Below are 22,417 nucleotides of genomic sequence, written 5' to 3'. Positions count from 1 at the left end.
CATCCAACCCCTCCTGCTCCTTGTCCCCTAACCGCCCCCTCCCGGGACCCCCTGCCCCTAACTGCCCCTGGGACCCCACCCCCATCCAACCCCCGTGCTCCCAGTCCCTTGACTGCTCTGACCCCTATCCACACCCCCGCCCCTTGACAGCCCCCCCGGGACCCCATGCCTATCCAGACCCCCCTGTTCCCCATCCCCTGACCCCTATCCACGCCCCCGCACCCTGACAGGCCCCCCTGGGACTCCCACGCTTATCCAACCCGCCCCCCCGGTCCCCTGACCACCCCCCAGAACCTCCGCCCCATCCAACCGCCCCCTGTCCCCTGACTGCCCCCTGGGACCTCCTGCCCCTTATCCAATCCCCAGGCCCCAGCTCCCTTACCATGCCGCTCAGAGCAGCATGTCTGGCAGCCGCGCCGCCCAGCTGGAGCCAGATATGCTGCCACGCTACTCAGGAGAAGCGCGCAACCCCGCTGCCCAGAGTGCTGCCCGTGCAGCGGCATGGCTGCGGGGGGGGAACAACTGCGGGGGAGGGGCCGGGGTCCAGCCTCGAGTTCACGGGCCGGGCAGGACGGTCCCACGGGCCGGATGTGGCCTGCGGGCCGTAGTTTGCCCACCTCTGTGTTAGAGAATACACATGTGTTGTACCTTACACATCTACAGCTTTACTGCCGCATATTTATCTAAATTACTTTTACCGCCAGGGAGCTGGAGGTGTTAGGGAAAGCGTCAGTAAAGTGAATCTTATTTATTCTTTATGAAGGCTCATGGAACAGTTGTAAATAAGTGTTTCACTGAATATGTAATTTTTTTAAAGAGCACTTTTTAAAACTAATGGGTAAAGTTTTAATTTGTAATCGATGTTCACCAAAAGTGCTATCCAATATAAACCATATCCAAAGGGTCTAATGTCGCTGATAAATGAAAAGGTGAATGTGCTCTAAAAATTTCCAGAAATATCTTAGCAAAGCTCCCAGAATGCTATATCGACCTTTTCAGAATCCCCTGTTCCAAGCACCAACTGTGGAGGGCACTATGGGATAGCTGCCAAGAATTCTCAAAATGCACAGGGTCATATGGAGTTGGAAGCATGGAAGATATGAATAGGCCAACTAATTTCAAGACGGCTATGCCATAAATAGTGTTGCTAGGTGGCAGGAGCACTGCCAGCTTTTCTGCAGCCCTAGGCGGCGGAAGGTCCCGCCCCGAAATGCCGCCCCCCACAGAGGCGGCGGAAGGTCCCGCCGCTGAAATACCACCGCGGTCGCCACCCCCCAAATTGTAGCGCCCTAGGCGACCACCTAGGTCGCCTAATGGGTTGCGCCGGCCCTGCTAGGTGGATGTACCAACCTGTGCTTGCTTCCATCATGTTAGAACACAGTTTTAATGTAATTTAATGGATACCTGAGAAATAAGGTGTTGGAAAGAATATGCTTCTGGCACAATTATGTATACTGTACTAAGTTCAAAAGCTGTAGTTTAGATAGATCCTAAATGGACCCTAGAGTCTTAGAGCGTACAGAGCTTTTTATTAAATTAATTAAAATGAGTGTAAAATGTCGACTGAAATGAATGTCTGAAAATTATTGGGGGAAAATATGTACAGTATAAAGAGACTTAAAAACTATATAAAATTATCCCCTGAAAAAATATTTATAAAACCAGTCATCATACTGGTTGATTTTTTAACAATTCAGCTAATTCCTTCATCACAGGAATATCACATTCAACAGAAAGTGCATGTTGTGTGATATCTGCCTCTTATTAGGCACCTAAAGTGGACTAGTCTCCCAGGAAATATGTACATAGTGGTGGTTGTTTAAATACATATATCCCAATTCAAAGATCTGTTCAGGGTCTCTTGAATTCTGCAGTCAGAAAAGGACTTTAAGAATCTTTAATTCTAGTAACACAGCTATCCTGTGGCACCTACAGTATAAAAATTTGCAGAACTCACTCATTTTTGCCATAGAAATTGGCACTAACACTCTGCAGAATGCCCCAGGCTTTGGCTATAACTACTCGTTTGTCATTTATAAGTGGACTGCAATTATTAGAGCTTCACAGATTATTAGAAGCCGTAACTCTCAATTGATGGGTTATATAAATTGTAAAAATAAATGTTATATCATAGTCACAATTTTCTTTCCCCCACTCAGCAGGATACAATTACAAACATTACATTGTGTAATCACATTGAGAGCATTTCATGTAAAGATATAATGCAATTAGGATTTGTTCTTTTTATGCATCTTTTTATGCTGATTAGGAAAAAACTTGCTGTGAGTAAAGCCTATTATACATTTTGGGGCCTACCAAATGCTTTATGAATTGCACTGAATTATTTTTTATTTTTTAACACTTGTTTCAGGAACAATCTAATGAGACTTATAGACTCTAATGCAAGAGCTAATTTTTGTAGCAAGCTTCTCCCTGCTTCACTGTCTCATTATTCCTGAAGAATGTCATCAAGTACCACTTTTCACATTATAAAGAAAACGTTACAATTATCTAATTAAGCTCAAGTTCTCATGTGCATAGTTGTCTCAACTGGTTTCCTGCCTCTGAATTTTCAGGATTATCATCTGCAGTTCTGACTAATTATAAGCACAAATGCAAGCATCAATACAAGAGCTCCAATATCACGTAAAGAGCCTTTGGGAGACAAGAAACAGAAAATGTGCATTAAAATTCTAATTTACACTTATTATTCCTTCAGACACATCTTAGAACACATCTAAGACAACCACAACAGACAATATAAACCAAATTCTAAAATTTGAAGTGGAAAACTTAATTTCAATGTGACTTCTGCTTAAATATTATATAAAACAAGAGTTGCTATTTAGTTCAACGATCGGAAGTATGTTTCTTCTTATGCAACACCAAATCTTGCAAACTGTCAAGCTGTCAGTTTAAAATGAAATATTAAAGATAAATTATATTTGTAATTTGTGGCAAAGTGCTATCCAAGCTTTTAAAAATATTCTAAGGGTGCTCCTAGCATGTATTTGAAAGGCACATTTAAGAATTGATTCCTTTTTACCATAAATGTTTTGCAGTGAATCAACTGCAATTTTTCATAAAATACTTTGTAAACAAGCCTTAGATCTATAATCTTATGAATGGGTCAAAAAAGGAAATAGGCTTTTCTTCTTTTATGGAACAAGATCCCTATCCCTTCAAAAGTACAAAAAGTTTTCACTTGTTGAGTCGCATATCTTTCAAAATGAATTTCATACAGACTCTCTGTGCAAATAATGCACCTGTTGAGCCAGTCCACTAAATAACAGATGCTTATATAAAATGGAAACAGAAGCTGGGGAAATAGCAATATGGTGGAGGAGGAGCATCAACAACAGCAAATCCGGTTATTTATAATTCTATAGTCAATTTGTCTTCTATTTTAGCACACATGATAAGTTTAAGTAAGTTAAAGATAAGAGGATAAGAGGCCACAAAGTTAACTTTGTTCCCATGATGAATAATTCTTTCCTTAATTGTAAGAAAAATAGGCTGCCTTGCTTTTTCTTTCATGGATTCAAATGATCAAAATCCAAAATGTGGGGGGGGGAGGGATAGCTCAGTGGTTTGAGCATTGGCCTGCTAAACCCAGGGTTGTGAGTTCAATCCTTGAGGGGGCCATTTAGGGATCTGAGGCAAAAAAATTGGTCCTGCTAGTGAAGGCAGGGGACTGGACTTGACTTGACTTGACTTGATCCCTTCCAGTTCTATGAGATAGGTATATCTCTATATATATATATTAGTACATTACTTACAATATAGACTCACATGTTTCATGCCATGCCTAAATATGGGAAAAGCAGACAAGTACGTATGACAAGTGGGTTTAAGTTGGGACTGAGGGTGGCGTGGATAAGGTTTAGGAGCAGAGTATCAGCTTTGTAACCCACAATCTGACCTCTGAACACAGTAAATGTCAAACTTCAGAGTAGGAAGAAATTGTTTTAAACATCCTAACTGGCAAGGGACAAAACTGGATAAATGCCCAAATTGGATTTCATGTGACCGTATGATGAAGATGGCATTTTTTTTATCTCTTAGTAGAATTCTTCCTTCTCCAGGGGAATAAATTAGTGACACCATCAACTTTTCATCAGACATGAAGGGGAGAGACTCTACTCTGCATGCATATTTATATACAGTAATCAGCCAAAGCATATTTTAAATATTTTTATATTAAATAATTTTAATATTTCACTTTTGCCATACAATTCTACATCCACCAGTTCAATGACTGGGCACCTAGATTTGTATGAAAATATATTTGTTTCATGCATATGCTTGACTTTAAATTTAGTAAGATCATTTCAACACAAGTTTTAAATTTCTGATTTTTCAAATTCCAGTGGGTATAATTTATATTTTACATGCAAATATGCATTCTGATTTTGAGATAGGCTCTGTTGCTCAAACATTATACTCCACATGATAAGTTTATAATCCAACAAAGCTTCACATTAACCAGAATTACTTAGCAACCTACACTACATGTACCCAGGTAAACCAGATCTTTGAAATATTTGCCCTCTAAATAACCATCAGTTGCCTTGAAAATTTTCATGGTAGAGCCTAATAATGCATCCTGTAATGTTAAACATAACTTAAGCATAAAAACTTTGAAAATCCTTATACCACTTCTACTATTAAAATAAAATATGGAGAATATGCCTATCTTATATCTCCTTAGTATGTATCTGGACCACATGGGAAAGAAAAGGTTACTTTCCATTCTAACTATGGTTCTTCAAGAGTTGGGATGTGCCCCCTTCCACATCCTCACTACATCCATGGACCTTATTTGGCACCAATTTTTTCCAGTACTGAAGTCATCCTTGAGTGCCCATCTTTAGAAATTAAGATGGCTCTGTATATTCACGGGGTTAGATAGCTGATCTGATGTTGGTCTAGACATATAAGGACTCTTTGGTGATGAAGACAAGGAGCCTCTGCAGCCTATTGGTGCACGTTCAGGTTGTGAAGGCCCCACACACTGAGCAGCAATCACAGGAAGGAGCTTCCCCCAAGCAGAACAAATAGTAGATACACACATACATCTGAGAACATGGAGCAAGACTAGACACCACTTGATTCTCCCCTTCTTATCTGAGACTTGGAGGCATGGTTGGCCAGCACCAAAAGGTCTGATGACTTTAGGTCCAGAAAAAAAAAATCCAACAACACAAATTACCTGCCAGTTACTATCCAACTAACTAACAAACAGTTTAGCTGTAGAAATTAAGGGACTTTTGTATCAAACACCACAGAAGTAGCTCCAGACATGAACAGATGGTCTCTATATCTCTGGTTGGCTGGTTAGGGTCATATGGCTCTTTTATAACATTGCCAGAGAGGGTACTTGTGTGGCTCCAACAGGCACTGTTTTTCCCTGAAGCTCAGTGGCACCAGAGGACAAAACAAACAAACAAAATTTTAAGTACAGTAGAAGCAGGAAGCCTGCCAAACAGTCAGTGGGTCCACTGGATGGTTGAGGTGCTAAAGGAGCACTCAAGAAAGACAAGACAGTTGCAGAGAAGCTAAATGAATTCTTTGCATCAGTCCTTCACTGCAGAGGTTGTGAGGGAGATTCCCATACATGAACCATTCTTTTTAGGTGACAAATCTGAGGAACTGTCCCACACTGAGGTATTGATAAAGGGTGTTTTGGAACAAATTAATAAATTAAACAGTAATAGAAGAAGAAGTGGGTTGTAGCCCACGAAAGCTTATGCTCTAATAAATTTGTTAGTCTCTAAGGTGCCACAAGTACTCCTGTTCTTTTTGCGGATACAGACTAACACGGCTGCTACTCTGAAACCAGTAATAGAAGGTTACTCACCTTGTGCAGTAACTGAGGTTCTTCGAGATGTGGGTCCCTGGGGATATTCCCCCAAGAAGGAACTCAAATATTAAATTGGAGAACTACTAACTGTATTATGTAACTTATCATGTAAATCAGCCTCTGTACCAGATGACTGGAAGATAGCTAATGTAATGCTGATTTTAAAAAAGGCTATGGGGTGATCCTGGCAATTGCATGCTGGTAAGCCTAACTTCAGAACCAGGCAAATTGGTTGAAACTATAGTAAAGAACAGAATTATCAGACACATAAATGAGCACATTTTGTTGGGGAAGAGTCAACACTGCTATTGTGAAGAAAAATCATGCCTCACCAATCTATTAGAATTCTTTGAGGAGGTCAACAAACATGGATAAGGGTGATCCAGTACATATAGTATACTTGGACTTTCAGAAAGTATTTGAAAATGCCCTGCATCAAAGGGTCTTAAGTAAAGTAAGCAGTAATGGGATAAGAGAGAAGATCCTCTCATGGATCAGTAACTGGTTAAAAGACAGGAAACAAAGTGTAGGAATAAATGGTCAATTTTCAGAATAGAGGTAAATAGCAGACTCTCCCAAGGATCAGTACTGGGACCAGTGCTGTTCAACGTATTCATAAATGAACTGGAAAAAGGGATAAACAGTGAGGTGACAAAGTTTGCAGATGATACAAAATTACTCAAGATAGTTAAGTCCAAAGATGATTCAGAAGAGTTACACAGGGATCTCACAAAACCGGGTGACTGGGGAACAAAACGGCAGATGAAATTCAATGTTGAGAAACGCAAAATAATACACATTGGAAAACACAATTCCAACATACATACAAAATGATGGGGTCTAAATTAGCTGTTACCACTCAAGAAAGAGATCTTGGAGTCATTGCGGATAGTCCCTGAAAACATCCACTCAATGTGAAGCGGCAGTAAAAAAAAGCTAACAATGTATCATAATGAACCATTAGGAAAGGGATAGATAATAAGATACTAAATATCATAATGCTGCTATATAAATCCTTGGTATGCCCACACATTGAATACTGGGTGCGGTTTTGGTCACCCCAACTAAAAAAAGATATATTAGAATTCAAAAAGATACAGAGAAAGGCAACAAAAATGATTAGGTTATGGAACAGTTTCCATAGGATAAGAAATTAAAAAGACTGGGACTGTTTAGCTTGGAAAAGAGATGACTGAAGGGCAGTATGATAGAAGTCTATGAAATCATGAATGGTATGGAGAAAGTGAACAAGGAAGTGTCATTTACCCCTGCACATAACACAAGAACCAGGGGTCATCCAATGTAATTAATAGGTAGCAGGTTTAAAACAAACAAAAGGAAGCACTTGTGCACACAATGAACAGTCAGCCTGTGGAACTCGTTTCCAGGGATGTTGTGAGGCCAAAACTATAAGTGGGTTGAAAAAGAACTAGATATGTTCATGGAGGATAGGCCCATCAATGGCTATTAGCCAGAGAGGGTCAGGGATGCAACCCCATGCTCTGGATATCCCTAAGCATCTGAATGCCAAAAGCTGGGACTGGATGACAGGGGATGGATCACTCAATAATTGCCCTGTTCTATTCATTCCCTCCTGGACGCCCCATCATCTCAAGCATTGGCACCTTAACAGCAGGATTGTCTGGCTCTGTGGACTCTCTCCTCAGGCCCTACGCTACCAGCACTCCCAGCTATCTTCGAGACACCACTGACTTCCTGAGGAAACTACAGTCCATTGGTGATCTTCCAGAAAACACCATCCTGGCCACTATGGATGTAGAATCCCTCTACACCAACATTCCACACAAAGATGGACTACAAGCCATCAGGAATAGTATCCCAAATAATATCATGGCTAACCTGGTGGCTGAACTTTGTGACTTTGTCCTCACCCACAACTAGTTCACATTTGGGGACAATATATACCTTCAAGTCAGCGGCACTGCTATGGGTACCCGCATGGCCCCACAGTATGCCAACATCTTTATGGCTGACTTAGAACAACGCTTCCTTAGCTCTCGTCCCCTAACACCCCTACTCTACTTGCGCTACATTGATGACATCTTCACCATCTGGACCCATGGAAAAGAAGCCCTCGAGGAATTCCACCATGATTTTAACAATTTCCATCCCACCATCAACCTCAGCCTAGACCAATCCACACAAGTGGTCCATTTCCTAGACACTATTGTGCTTATAAGCGATGGTCACATAAACACCACCATATACCGGAAACCCACTGACCACTATACTTACCTACATGCCTCCAGCTTCCATCCAGGACACACCACACGATCCATTGTCTACAGCCAAGCTCTAAGATACAACCGGATTTGCTCCAATCCCTCAGACAGAGATAAACACCTACAAGATCTCTATCAAGCATTCTTAAAACTACAATACCCACCTGCTGAAGTGAAAAAACAGATTGACAGAGCCAGAAGAGTACCCAGAAGCCACCTACTACAGGACAGGCCCAACAAAGAAAATAACAGAACGCCACTAGCTGTCACCTTCAGCCCCCAAGTAAAACCTCTCCAGCGCATCATCAAAGATCTACAACCTATCCTGAAAGATGATCCCTCATTCTCACAGATCTTGGGAGACAGACCAGTCCTCGCTTACAGACAGCCTCCCAACCTGAAGCAAATACTCACCAGCAACCGCACACCATACAACATAAACACTAACCCAGGAACCTATCCTTGCAACAAAGCCCGATGCCAGCTCTGTCCACATATCTATTCAAGTGACACCATCATAGGACCTAACCACATCAGCCATACCATCAGTGGCTCGTTCACCTGCACATCTACCAACATGATATATGCCATCATGTGCCAGCAATGCCCCTATGCCATGTACACTGGCCAAACCAGACAGTCTCTACGCAAAAGAATAAATGGACACAAATCTGACATCAGGAATCATAACATTCAAAAACCAGTGGGAGAACACTTCAACCTCTCTAACCACTCAGTGACAGACTTGAAGGTGACAATTTTGCAACAAAAAAACTTCAAAAACAGACTCCAAAGAGAGACTGCTGAACTCGAATTAATATGCAAATTAGATACAATTAACTTAGGTTTAAACAGAGACTGGGAATGGTTGGGTCATTACACTAATTGAATCTTTTTCCCCACGTTAAGTTCTCCTCACACCTTCTATGGGTTATCTCGCTTATCACTTCAAAGGTTTTTTTTCTTCTGCTGCTGATAGCTCATCTCAGTTGATTGGCCTCTTACAGTTGGTATGCGTACTTCCACCTTTTCATGTTCTCTGTATGTATAAATATCTTCTGTCTGTGTGTTCCATTCTACGCATCCGAAGAAGTGAGCTGTAGCCCACGAAAGCTTATGCTGAAATAAATTTGTTAGTCTGTAAGGTGCCACAAGTACTCCTGTTCTTTTTGCGGATACAGACTAACACGGCTGCTACTTTGAAACCTGTAGGAAGATAGGATACTGGACTAGATGGATCATTGGTCTGACCCAGTATGGCCGTTCTAATGTTTTTATTCCATAGAAGAGAATATACTGAGGCCACCTCAAAGAAGCAACATTCTTTTTCAATTAACTCTTTTGGAGCTGACAAGTCCAGAATTCTATTGCAAAATGCATTTGCAACCATATTGGAAAATTGAAGAACTAAGACCTATATTTTCTGCAAAGTTCCACAGCAGGGAAAAAATACTTGAAAAATTCCATGTGTTGGAGATAATGAAAAATGAGCTACTCTCTTTTCTCAGATGTGTAGATTTAGTAGTCGAGGAAAAGAGGCAAGGAGGTGTGTGGACTGACACACACAGAATATAATGGCCCAATCCCACAGATCTTGGTCATATTCGCTAAGTAGCAATCCCTCTGCATGCCTTGCATCCTTCCCCTGCCAAGAACTGTAAGGCTGCCATTAGCTCCCAGCAGTTTGCCATATAAATTAAGATACATGGCTATGAAAGAGAACCTCTGTCCCATTCTGGCCAACTAGACTCCTTCCATAACGTAGATTTGTAAAACAAATATTGTAGCCACGTAGGAGGTGATGGCGGAAGCATCCCAAGCAGCAGATGGCATCACTCCTAGAAGGGGTGAGGAGAAGGCTGCTAGCAACTCTGCAAGCAGACGAGTGATGAACAGGGAATTCGGTGCTCAAAGCTGGTTTAAACACAACTATCTGGCTGAGCTCCTCAGCAGTGCTCCCAACGCTCACCTCCTCCTCCCTCTCCCAACTCTCTGCCCCAGATTGCCCCCTCCGCATTCCCCAGCTGCCCCAGATTAATGCAGGAGAGAGCAAAGGTGCTCTTATCAACCCCTCCCCCACAACTGCCTATGTCATCACTAGCGGGGAAGATTCATGTTTCTCTTTTGATTCTCCCAGGCTGCCTCCTATTTCTCTTGGGGAGCACAGGAGTTCCTTTTCTGGTGGTGATTATCCTCCATCCAAAATTCTTTTGGAGGAGAAGCCACAAACATGGGGGGGGGGGGGGAGGGAGAGAGAGAGGCTGAAGAGAGAAGAAGAGCAGGGCCACTAAAAATCCAAAATTTATGGTTTTTAAGACATGATTGGCCATTTACTCCCCTGGCCCTCACTTTTTTAAACTCCAGAGAGTAGGACGACTTTTGGCTAGTAGTAGTGAGTGTTTGGAAGGCACTGGTTTACTGATAAACAGTTACAGATCTTTAAGTACAATTAACACTCAGTGTGCTGGACTCAGCTGAAAAGAGAGACAGAGAGAGAGGAGAAGGGAAGGAAGATCCTATGCCCAAACCAACAACAGACTGTGGCAGGTGAGCACAGCCTGTATTATTCTGTTGCAAAGCTCAGAAATCTGGCCATAGTGAAAAAGGAAGCAATTCATCAAAAGCCACACTCCAAATTGAACTACAATATTTGTGTGAAAGCACGAACTGATCACTAATGACACAGAAAAACACCAAACACAACATTGGGGAGCCATCAAAAAAGAAAGCAACATGAGATTGCTTATTCACGTACACAGGCACTGGAGACTGGGATGGCACAGCATGTGCTGGGCAACAGAGCACAGAGGAAAGGAACAGAATAGAAAAACTGCCAGGATACCAGATGGATGACCTCAATGACAGGAAAGAGGAGAGAGTGAAAGAAAAGGAACTACAGATCAGATGTCACAGTAACATGTAGCTCATCTGAATGTTGATTCTCTGCCATTAGCAGGAGGGAAAAAGGAGAATTAATGGCATTAAACAAATATCAGTAAAATTAGCCCTAGGAGAAAGACGACATTTACAAGCTCAGAAAATATTTGGATGAAATTACTTTCTATCTGGTCGAAAGTTGCTCATTCATATCATATTTATTCTCTGTCACAAAAGGATCACAAATTTAAAAATCTCACATCAGAGAGGCAAAGGATTAAATGACAATTCTGTCACCACTAACATTACTGATATGCAATGCACATACAAAGATAAAAGCAATCATATACTTCTCAGAGACCCCAAACTCTGTTGGATTGGTAGATTAGTAAACTTCCTTTTCAAACTAGTGGATTAAACTCACCATCTGTTCAGCAAAATTATTGTGCTCTACTTGTTTCATATTTTAAATAAGTTAAAGCAAATCTTTAGAATCTGGAGGGATATGGATGAGCAGGATGGGGGTAGGGGTGGGGTGTGAGAGAGAAAAAGAGAGAGAGAGAGAGAGAGAGAACTGACCTTAAATGTAACTTCTCTTTCATCAACGAAGCTTAGACTATGACTTTGTAAAACGCATACATTGAGTTACATTGACTAAAAGAACTCTGCTGGAATCCAGAGTTGGAAGACATCTACTAGGCCATCTAGTCCATTTCTCTAACAGTGCAGGATGGTTCCCTATCAGACGTTTTCCCCTGGGTGGGGAAGCCAAAATCCAAGGGCTTCAGCCCCAGCTGGGGGGCCTGTAACCTGAGCCCTGCCACCCAGGGCTGAAGCCCCATGGCTTTGGCTTTGGCCCCAGGTGGTGGGGCTTGGGCTTCACCTTCAGCCCCAGGCCCCAGCAAGTCTAACGCCAGCCCTGGCGACCCCATTAAAACGGGGTCGTGACCCACTTTGGGGTTCCAACCCACAGTTTGAGAACCCCTGATCCAAATAATACTTCTCTATGTTTGATATTTGCATCCTTCAAATATTGTCAGACTATTATTCTCCCACCTTATTATTATTAAGACAAGCTGTATATATTTAACTCATTTAATCTTTTCTCATAAATCAATCCCTCTGGTTACTTGATTGTAATACTCTTCTCTGAACTTCGTCAATTTGTCGGTATCTTTCTGGTAATGTCATGTCCATAATGAAAGACAAAGTTCCAGGTGTGGTTGCATCAGAGCTGTAAAGAGAAAGACTATTACCTCCCTATTTTGAGATATGCTGGCTTTGTTTATTCTACCTCAAGCTGCATTGGCCTTTTGGCTGCCATATCACACTGCTTACTCATGATGAAGTTACCATTCACTTTCACTATTACATTTCATTTGGTATCACGGCTTCGAAGGTTTCTCCCTCCAAGGGAATGGCTGTATTTTCAATTATTTCCCCCCAGTATAAATGTTTCTTATTTTAAGTTGAATCTTATTTGATTATACTCTACCCATGTGAAAGGAAGGATGGTCCAGTGGTTAGGGTACTAGTACAGGACTTATGAGAATTGGGTTCGATTCCCTGTTCCACTATAACATCCTGTGTGATCTTGAGCAAGTCACATTGCATCTCTGTGCCTCTATTCCACACTTGTAAAATGGGAATAAATAGCACTTCCCTACTTTAGAGGGATGTCATCGGGCTAAATACATTCAAGAGTGGAAGGAACTGAGATGCTACACTGCTGGGGGCCAGATAAGTACCTTGGATAGACTTACTTATATTATTCCTTTACCCTCACTGGTGTTTATGACTCTTGTCAGTTTAGTTTTACTTGAAAGTATTAATGTGCAGTTTACTCTACCATCTGAATCATTACTGAACATATTTTTTTTTTTAAAATGGGATAGGATGTCACACGGGGCCCAGTAGCACCCTTTTAAGCACATCCCCAAAACTGAATGTTTGTCATTTACTGTATCATAGTCTGATCTTCCGACAACAGGTTTCAATCCAGGTGATAGTGTTCATAGCAAAGGTGATCTGAATTAATTTTGATTGCACTGTTTCCTTAGATACTGCATCTAAGGCTTCACTAACATCCAATTATGTTTCATTTACCACTTTTTTTCATCCACTTATTTTGTAATTACATTCAAAATAAGAATGAAATCCAATTGGTTTAGTAAGATCTAATATTTATGCTGATTGTTGATGGCTCCCTTTTCTTTCAGATGTTTAGTGATTTTTTTCTATCTACATTTATTCTGTTGTTTCACTGGGGTTAGAGGTTACATTTAAAAGAGAGTAATTGCCAGGATCACTTTTCTTCCTCTTTCACAAGATTAATAATACATGTGTTTTTCCATCAATATTCCATTAACGTTGTAGTATTATTCTAACAAAAGGATTATCTAAAAACAAAAACAAACAACAACAAACTGCTGCTCATAAGACACAAATGGAAAATTACAGTATAAAGTAAAAGAAGAATTTGCATTTGCAAAGAGCTTCTTCCTCCATAAGTTTCAAAGTGCTTCATAAAGACAGGTAAAACACTATTATATTTATTTTACAGAGGGGGTAACAGCAAAGTTAAATAATGTACCCTAAATCACAGCAAAACATTTTTAGCTTGATTTTTTTCTTTTGTGTGTGTGTGTGTGTGTGTGTGTTCAGTTCTGTTTTTCTGACAGCACTCACACAAAACTTCTTCTTTTGTTAATCAACATACAGAAACAATTATTAAACTTTTGGTGCCATTTCAGTCAAACTAGATCAAAAATTAAATCCAAATGGAAATATGATCTACTCCTCTTTATTATTACTCCCTCAGCTAAACAACTGTAGACCTCTGATCAACGGACCAAACTTTCCCGTCCCAGGAGAAAGATACTTTCTGCGTCATGGTCCAAAATGTGAGGGAGAGCGAGAAAGGCATTTCCTCGAATCATCAGGAATCATAAAAGATGTCTCATCAAAAGCTGATAAGCAAAAAATGTTTGTTGCTGGCTAAAAGGAAGATGACAGAGCATATCAACTTGCCAACAGATCAGGAATAGACAGTAATGACAAATGGACATAGGGTTAAAACCCCAAAGATGGAGTGTGGCCTTATCAGAGGCAGACCTTATCTACCTTTGACAGGTATCTGAGAGGCCTAGCTCTTTGTCAGTTTGGCAACATTTATACAGCTTGCCATACCAATAAAGCCTCACTGAAAGGTACAGGATCTCTACATTCAATCATAACATCAGAACCTATTTCAATTTCTGCCCAGATGTCATCTTGTCTTTTCATATGCAGATCTGGTGGTCAAAAGTAGCTATCAAATCCATGATTAAGACATACGTGTTATGTCTTATGTTGAGGCCTACTGGTCTATACTTGATTTGCCGCCATCATAAGATCAATATCTGTGTGTGTGTGTTTGAAAAAGAGAGATGGCAAGCATATAGGAAAGGAAAGATCATTTTCCATACCCATTCAGTTTTTATCACCTCTTCTAGGAATGCCTCCAAGAGATACAGATAATATAGATTCTGTCAGTACTAACTTGGGCCAGATTGTTTCTGGTAACTTAGTCTCGTGAAAAGCTCCATAGCTCATTATCAGTCCTCAAAGGCATCCAGTTCCTCAATTTTTAATACATTAAATACAAGCACGTTAGTTTAATATATTTTGTATTCAAAACATACATATTGCTGGAGATTTGAATTCAAGGACATAACCAATTTAAAGGAATTTAATTAGCATGATTGTTCAAAGAACCAGAATAGAAAAACATAACAATTACAGAACATAATTATATAAGCCTCACTCTCTACACATAGGGTCACATATAAAACAATGTCTGCTGTTGTTTCATGATGCTAAAAAAAGTGCTTTTACAATTCCCCGAGCAAACTGATCCAGTACTTCCTCTCGCAGGTCAGACCTGAATACAAACATGCATACATATAGCAGTATGTTTTTCATATCACCTCAGCTGCTACATATAAACCATATTTAACAAATTTGCATCAGATATAACTTATTTTGACATTTATTAATTTGTTTCTGTACTGTATTTGTCCTAGAAGTGCCTTGTATTTCAAACTACCCAAAACTATTATCCTACCAATTCAGAAGAAAGCAATTTCTGCCACTCTCAAATGACACTGCTGTATTTCTCTTCCCTCTTTCTCTTTTTCTGTGGGGACTATACTGATGCTGCTGCTGCTCTATGCATTGCCAGCATTCTGATTATATTATAGCCTTTCACTTTTCTTATAAGTCATTAAAAACAATCCAGTCCTAGTACTGATAGAGTCTTTAGGATAGGAGTACTGTTTAATGACTTATGTGAAATAACTTGAGGAGCTCATCTAGTTCCTCATGGATAGGTTTCCATATAAAAAAACCCACTGTACATTCATACGTAATCCCAGAATTGTAAAGAGTTCAATGCCCTTTTAAAGGAGGATTATTATATAACTCCACTACACAGCTTCAGTATGAAGATAGCGGACACCAGTTCCTGCCTTCTCTTCCTGATTGAAGACAAGGCAAAGACCATTGCAGCAATGATTTCTGGTGAAGAGCAGAAGAGGAGCTGACAAGTGGTGTCACAGAAGACCACATGCTGGGACACTGCAATAGGGAAGAGGATGTTCACCCTGCTGCCTCTTTCTAAGATCCAGATGGGAGAGGACCACCAGAGTCTAAACACTGATTTGTGTTTGGGAGTATCAAGGTGAGGAGGGACAGGCATAAAAATATAGGTACAATCAGTATTTTAAGAATTAAATGCAATATCTTTAAACCTTCAAATGATTAAACAGAAACTCACAGAGGATGCTCAAATAGGAATTTAAGATGAATTGTTAAAGGCCCAATTGACAGATCTAACTCAGCTATGTTTGGGAGAGGAGAGGAAAGGAAAGGCTGAAGGCAGCTGTACACCATTATACCTCAATGATCCTGGAGACACCGGGGGGTTTGGTCCCAGGCACAAATTAGAGCAGCCTAAGAACTGCTCTAACTTGTGACTGGCTGCAACTGCTCCAAACAGGCTGTTCCAGAAACTGGATTGCTGGAGGCCTGTAGCTCTTCAGCAACACCTCGTTTGTCCAGCCATGACCCTACATGCCTTCTACAAGAGATGGAAAGAACTGGTGTAGAGCCAGCTATACCAGCCCAACATCAATCATAGATTCTTCCATTCTTAGGGAATTTTGGGGTAACCAGCTAAGCAAGTTTTCCAGTTGCTCATCCACGACATACACACACACACACACACCAGCTGTACTGGAGTTCAGGATATGGACCTGAATGTTTAATGATGTTTAAAATCAGTCACAGGGACTCACTCCTGGATGCCATTTTAAATTTGGGGGTTTCTGAAGAATGAATCTCAACTACCATTACTGCTGCAAAAAGATTCACAAGTCAAAGTGGTAACAAGGACTGAAGTCAACAGCAGCCAACAAGCCTCCCAGGGCATAGGCGGCGAGTTATATGGGCCCATGCTCCACTAATATTCCTGAAGATGGGCCAACCTCCACCAATGTTTGGGCCCCAGATCCCGTGCTTTGGGGGTCCCCGCGCAATGGGTCGGCAACGTGGGGCACACTCACCTCGGGGGCAGCTCCCCTGTCCCCGGAGCCCCTGCGTGCTGCGGAGAGGCCCCAGCGCTGACCCAGCTCACAGCCCATTGGCCAGGAACCCCAGCCAATGGGAGCTGCAGGGGTGGTGCCAGAGCTGCGGGGCCACACCTCCACAGCAGGGAGGGGGAGGGAGCCACAGGCAGTGGCTCTCAGCCCTGGGCAGAGAGTGAGCAGCAGGAGTCTGTCCCTGTCAGACAGAGACACACAGCCACAGCCGGTGAGCCGGGGGGTTGTGGGGACAGACAGACACACTGACACACCGGGGGGTTGTGGGGGCAGACAGACACAAGGACACAGCTGGGGATTGTGGGGGCAGACAGATAGAGCCGTGGGCGGGGGAAAGGAGCAGCGATGGGCACCCCGGGGCTGGCATAAAATACACAGGACAGAGGGGGCTTCCTGAGGGGACTATAGCAACACCCCCCGCAGAGCAGACCCGGGCTGCAGCTGGCTCCGTCCATCCCTTCCCCCTGCCCCACAGAGACCCACACAACCCTCTGCCCCCCTGAGAGACCCCAATGACCCCGTCACCCCTCTCCAGAGAGCCTCCCCTTTGTGTCAGACAACTCCCCTCCCCCACTGCCTCCCCTGCTCCAAAGCTCCCTACAATCTCCCCCTTTGCCTTCCGCCCAGCCCAGCCCAGCCCATTCCATTGGCCGGGAGGCTCCCAGTCTATTGACCAGCACGGCCAATGGGAGCTGCACCTGAGGCAGGGGGCCTGCTTGCAGATGCAGACCTGCCTGGCCGTGCTTCCACAGCACGGGGAGTGGGAACCACAGGTGAGCAAGCCCCAGTCATCCTCATCACAGGCCTAGCAATTCTCTGGATATTTAATTTCACTGAGGCAAGTAATTCAGTCTACTCTTCCTTTCCAGACAGTTTGTGGCTTTTCCTGTAAGAAAACTTACAATTTCTTTGCCAAGAAGTCCATTTATAGTTTTTTTACTTGAGAAGTACAACATATTTTCTGGTTGTTCATAAGCTCATTTATTTTGTTAACTCAGTTTCATAGGCAATTTTAAAAGTCACTTGAATTGTACCTATTTTTTTCCATTGGTCCAAAAACACATGGAAGATGTGCAGATTTTTATTTCTGTGGGCCAAACCACCCTGTATAGAAATGTAAATGTTGGAGCCAGAAAAGCTCTGCAAGGGGAAGGGTCCCTTCAGGAAATTGTCCTCAAGTCATTCATTCTTCTGGGCATTCCATTCTATTGTTCCCTCCTATAGTGATAGTGATCAGTGTTTCCACCCACAGGGGAGAGGCAGAAGACTGGATCAACCCTGCAGTGACTCTGCCTCTACCATTGTTCTCTGTCTGCTCCCTCTACCAGACCCTTTGGTCTCCCTAGGATTGCCCCTACCATTACTCCCTCTGTGTCTTCTTTCTCTGGAGCTTCTCATGAAGTAAAGTCTGTCATTACAGGTTCTTAGCTCTGTAATGTATTTAATTCTGAGGTATTTATTAAGTGTTAATTAATGCACTACAGGAGTCCCCTTCAGCCCTCTGTATAAACTGATCCTCTTCTTTCCATATGTATTGCCCATACGGTTTTCTGCAGCCCTAGGGCAGCCAGCAATAACCTCTGTGCCTTTGCAGTGGGGTGAGGGAAGGGGACCATGGGTTCCCTATTTATGTGATTTGCAAGAAGTGTTATCATTACTCAAGGTACCAAATGTGTTTAAATGATATAAGTGCCTTGTAAAATCCCAAAGCAAGCTCATTTTCATTTCTCATATAATCTCATATACAGTATACACACATTTTTCATTAATTATATGAGTTGAATTTATTATTATTATTATTATTAGCTAGGTTACTGTTTTTTCTTTTTCAGTGTGGCAAAATGTGTGCTATTTTATGGGTTGAATGATTGAATGACATAATACCCACCTGCCCCCATTGTCCGTCACTAAGTCCAGTAATTTTGTCAAGTGTTCGTCACACAACATGGTGGTGCCTACCCCTACCTTGTGCTTCAGGGGGTCACGGGGTCCAGGGCAGCATGGGGAGTTAGCTGGGGGCCTGGCGCTGGCACCAGCGAGTGACCTGGCCCCAGCCTCCTCGCCGGCTCCCGGCATTGCTCAGGGGCAGGGGCTACGGATAAGAGATGGAGTGGGGGCGGGGTGGGAAGAGGCGGAGCGGAGCAGGGTTGCTCACTGCTGTCGGCGCCAGGCACCCCGCTAAACCCCCGGGCCACCCTGGACCCCACGTCCCCCTGAAGATCAGGGCCCCACAAAGCACAGGGCCTGGGGCAGTTGCTCCGGTACGTCCTATGGATGGGACGGATCCACTTGGGCACCACCAAAAATTATACAAACCAGCCGCCCATGTCCCAGGGTGCCAGAGTCCAGGCTCCAACCCAAGCCCAAATGTTTACACTGCAATTTTAAAGCCCCACAATCCGAGCCCTAGTCAGCTGACACAGGCCAGCTGCGGATGTTTTATTGCAATGTAAACATACCTGAAAAGGTCTGATAGAGGTAGCTGAGAGTATCACAGCGTTAGACTTCAGAATTTACAGTGTGCAGTATTTATATCCTGCTTTTTTGTCATTTACCCCCCGTTTTCTTTTGTTTATTTCCTGTGTCAAATAAACTTTGCTTTATTTACACTAGTTGTAATAAGATTTGCTGGAAGTTCCCAAGGGAAGGAAACCAATTTCTGACATTAAGGAAGTTGGATGCATGAGCACCGGGTCACAAATGATGGAATAGCGGGGTCTACACCAAAAGGGTATTGCAACAAAGCTAAAATAGGTCAGTCTGGGAATACGGAATGTTTGGAAAGTGCAAAGTTTCCACTCCGGTTAATATAAACATATTTCATTAATAAAAAATATAAGGAAATGAGCTAGACAAATCTTAGTAGAGTTTTGCTCAGAAGTCAGACTTCAAGACACAACTTATGGAATCTCCAACCCAGAAATGAAATACCAATACTAGGAAGATGAAAAATTATTTAACTAATTCTTGATGCTTGCTCTTCTAGCAATATCAGCAGCAATTCCTAACTTAATTGGCAGCCTTGGGAATCAGTCCACAGCACGTCAACTACTACTAGCTGAAAACTGGGTCTGTGCTTTCTGTAATATCTTCTGTAACGTAGAATGACACTGAAACCTGCTCACTTTTGTTCAAAATACAACAGCTTTTGAGAATGGGTATATTTGTGATTTGTGATGTAAATCATGAAACAGAAAAATCTTTTAATACTCTGCATTGCAAGCATTTACTTCTGTTAGGAAGTATTTGACATGCATCTGATCGTCTCAGTTACATGTACCCTTCACATTTTGAGTTGAACCTTTTGGATAGGATCCACTCACCATTCCATTAGCTGGAGATATTAAAATGCTAGTCAGTAAGGCAACATAATCTTGTTGAAATTTCGGTAATCTGATTGGTATTATAATGTAACATAAAATGTTTCCTCATTTTGATTTGTCCTCAAATAAAGAAACAGCAGCTCATTTGTCAGAGAGAATGCATTGACTAAGGCAACAAACTTTTAGAGTTGTCATTCACACATTTATAGCAAAACTGTGAAATTACTGATAATCATACAGCTAAGAAAACATGAAGAAAAGAATTTCCAGTTGGCTTCTTAATCTCTAAGTGTCAAGATATCCTAGTGTGAAATACAATAGAATCCCACTATAGGGACTGACAAGGGTAATCCATGTTTTGATCATAACCAAAGGGGGATCACTACAACCAGTCTATCAAACACTGAAGTTCCCAAATGCACACATGCAGTGAAGCAAAAATTTCCATCCTGCAATGAGAGAGCAAGTTCTACTAATTATTTTAATGCCAATCAAGGTAATTAGCTCAAAGTGGTACTCCCACATGCTATGCCACTATTTACATGCAACTGAGTGGCCAACTAAAAGGTGTGTCGTTCTTGCCTATCTTTGAAAGGATCAAAGAACATTTACAACAACAACAACAACAACTTCCAAGCTGATCTTACAATCAAATGCTGACTTATCAGCATAAATCAAATCCATCAGCACCAACTGGAAATGCCTTTTGGAACATAACTTTTTTATCTGTATAATGTAACTGATCACTACACGTCACAATCACTAAAACCAAATTCCATTGTGCGAGCACACATTGTTCCATTCAAAACTTCTTTCATATTTCAGTCAAAGAAAAATAACCATGGAGACAGAAGTCATTGTACTTGAAGGTTCTATAAATATTTTATTCTTACCAGGAGTAGAGAATAGTTCCCACAACTGATGTGAGTTTGCTGTTTTCTTGCTTCTGCTTTGCAAGACCAAAGTCAGCTACAATACAGAAAAAAAAAAAAAGATTTACAAGTAATTAAAATTTTCCTGGGACAGGCATAGCTCCTTAAATTTTGCGTGTTAGGGTGACAATTAATGTACCTTCAAACAGCTGGAAAGTTTTTTCTCTTTTACACTTTGCTGCAATGTACCATACCATCTGCTGATCTTCCACACCTATCTCTCCACTAATTAATGACACACATTTTAATCAGATATACCGGATAAAAAAAATCAGAAAAATATTTCTGGTGACTGCTGATGCAAAATGTAATACCGATTCCCATTTTTCAGATTTCCATCAGTGTCCCATTCAGTTGCTATGAACATGAAATATATGTAAAAATAATCTAATAAAGTATATGAAAAACCACCAGTAGATAAATGCCTAAATGCCTAGAAAAATAAATTAACAATGGAGGCAATTATTTAGCAACTCTTGCTTTATTCTAAACCATAATAAATGATTCAGCAGCAGCTGAAGCACAAAATTTTTCAGAAGCCAATGATGAAGAAACTTTAGTCTTATCACATGACAAAAATTGTTGATTTAATGTTGTCATATGATGTAAGCAGAGTCAGGATGAGCTCTACCCTGACATCTGGTGGTGAATTATGGCGAGTATGGAAAAGAACTCCAGGGGCTGATCTTGTTTGCATAGGCACACCCACTCGCCTGGCATGAAACAACAGCAACTGAAAGTGGTTACTTTGGCTGGTGTGGGATCCCCAGTTTCTCTATTATTGGGGCAGGAAGAATAAAGTTTTGTTACCCTGATTCTGTGAATCAAGGCCAGTGGAACTGTTGTATGACAGAAGGACTGAGTGAGTCCTTCACCATTACCTAAGTAGCACTTGCTTGACAAGGGGCATGGGTTACAAAACCCAGTGAATTGAGAGAGGATGGGGACAGGTATTTGTACCTAATGGTATGGGCCCCCTCTGAGGGTTTGAAACACCAATTGCACCACCTTCTCTCTCCACTGTTGAATGTCAGAGCTAACTTTGATTCCATTAGGAGTCTAGTTACAGGCTGCTGAGCTGAATTCACTTTGGGCCAATGGTGCACCAGCACTGGGGCTCCCCTACTATGAGCTGAAATTGAGAAGAGCTGAAATCACAAAAGAGCCACTGTTATTAAGAGCTGAGATCACTGAGTGCTGTGTTAACTACTGGGGGAGCCTGAAGCTATATTGCTCAGCAGCTGGCGGAGCAATTTGTGGGGACGACTGGAGGAGCAGCGAGCGGTGCGGAGCCTTGCGGGGCCGGTTGGAGTGGCCCAAGGAACGGCGAGCGGAGCTGTTTGCGGGGACGGCTGGAACGGCTCACAGGTCGGTGAGCGGAGCGGAGCGGAGCAGCTGGTAGAGCGGAGCAGTGCGTGGGATGGCAGGAAAGTGGACTGGCTCGTGGTGAAGGCTGCGGCGGAACCCCCACGGAGAAATAGACGGCTGGCTAGCCTCGGATCACGTAAGGTGCCCCTTAACAACCTGCGTGCCCCCCCCC

General features: G+C 42.2%; 2 protein-coding genes across 2 annotated transcripts in view; both read right to left on the bottom strand.

The window, feature by feature from the left end:
* LOC112111638 (serine/threonine-protein kinase Nek10) overlaps positions 1–18,569 on the bottom strand; it is a 78,037-nt gene extending 59,468 nt beyond the window's left edge. The window contains exon 1 of the mRNA XM_029911003.1: positions 18,511–18,569. Coding sequence (XP_029766863.1) covers positions 18,511–18,569 — 59 coding nt within the window. The remainder of the gene's footprint in view (positions 1–18,510) is intronic.
* Positions 18,570–20,834: 2,265 nt separating this feature from the next.
* The window catches only part of NEK10 (NIMA related kinase 10), a 76,333-nt gene continuing 74,750 nt past the window's right edge, over positions 20,835–22,417 (bottom strand). The window contains exon 23 of the mRNA XM_029911002.1: positions 20,835–20,914. Coding sequence (XP_029766862.1) covers positions 20,835–20,914 — 80 coding nt within the window. The remainder of the gene's footprint in view (positions 20,915–22,417) is intronic.

This window comes from Terrapene carolina, unplaced genomic scaffold (assembly GCF_002925995.2).
Source record: "Terrapene carolina triunguis isolate 2854851 unplaced genomic scaffold, T_m_triunguis-2.0 Scaffold84, whole genome shotgun sequence".
Lineage (NCBI taxonomy): Eukaryota > Metazoa > Chordata > Testudines > Emydidae > Terrapene > Terrapene triunguis.
Note: the sequence above shows the minus strand (reverse complement) of the source record. Positions and strands in the feature narration are given on the sequence as shown.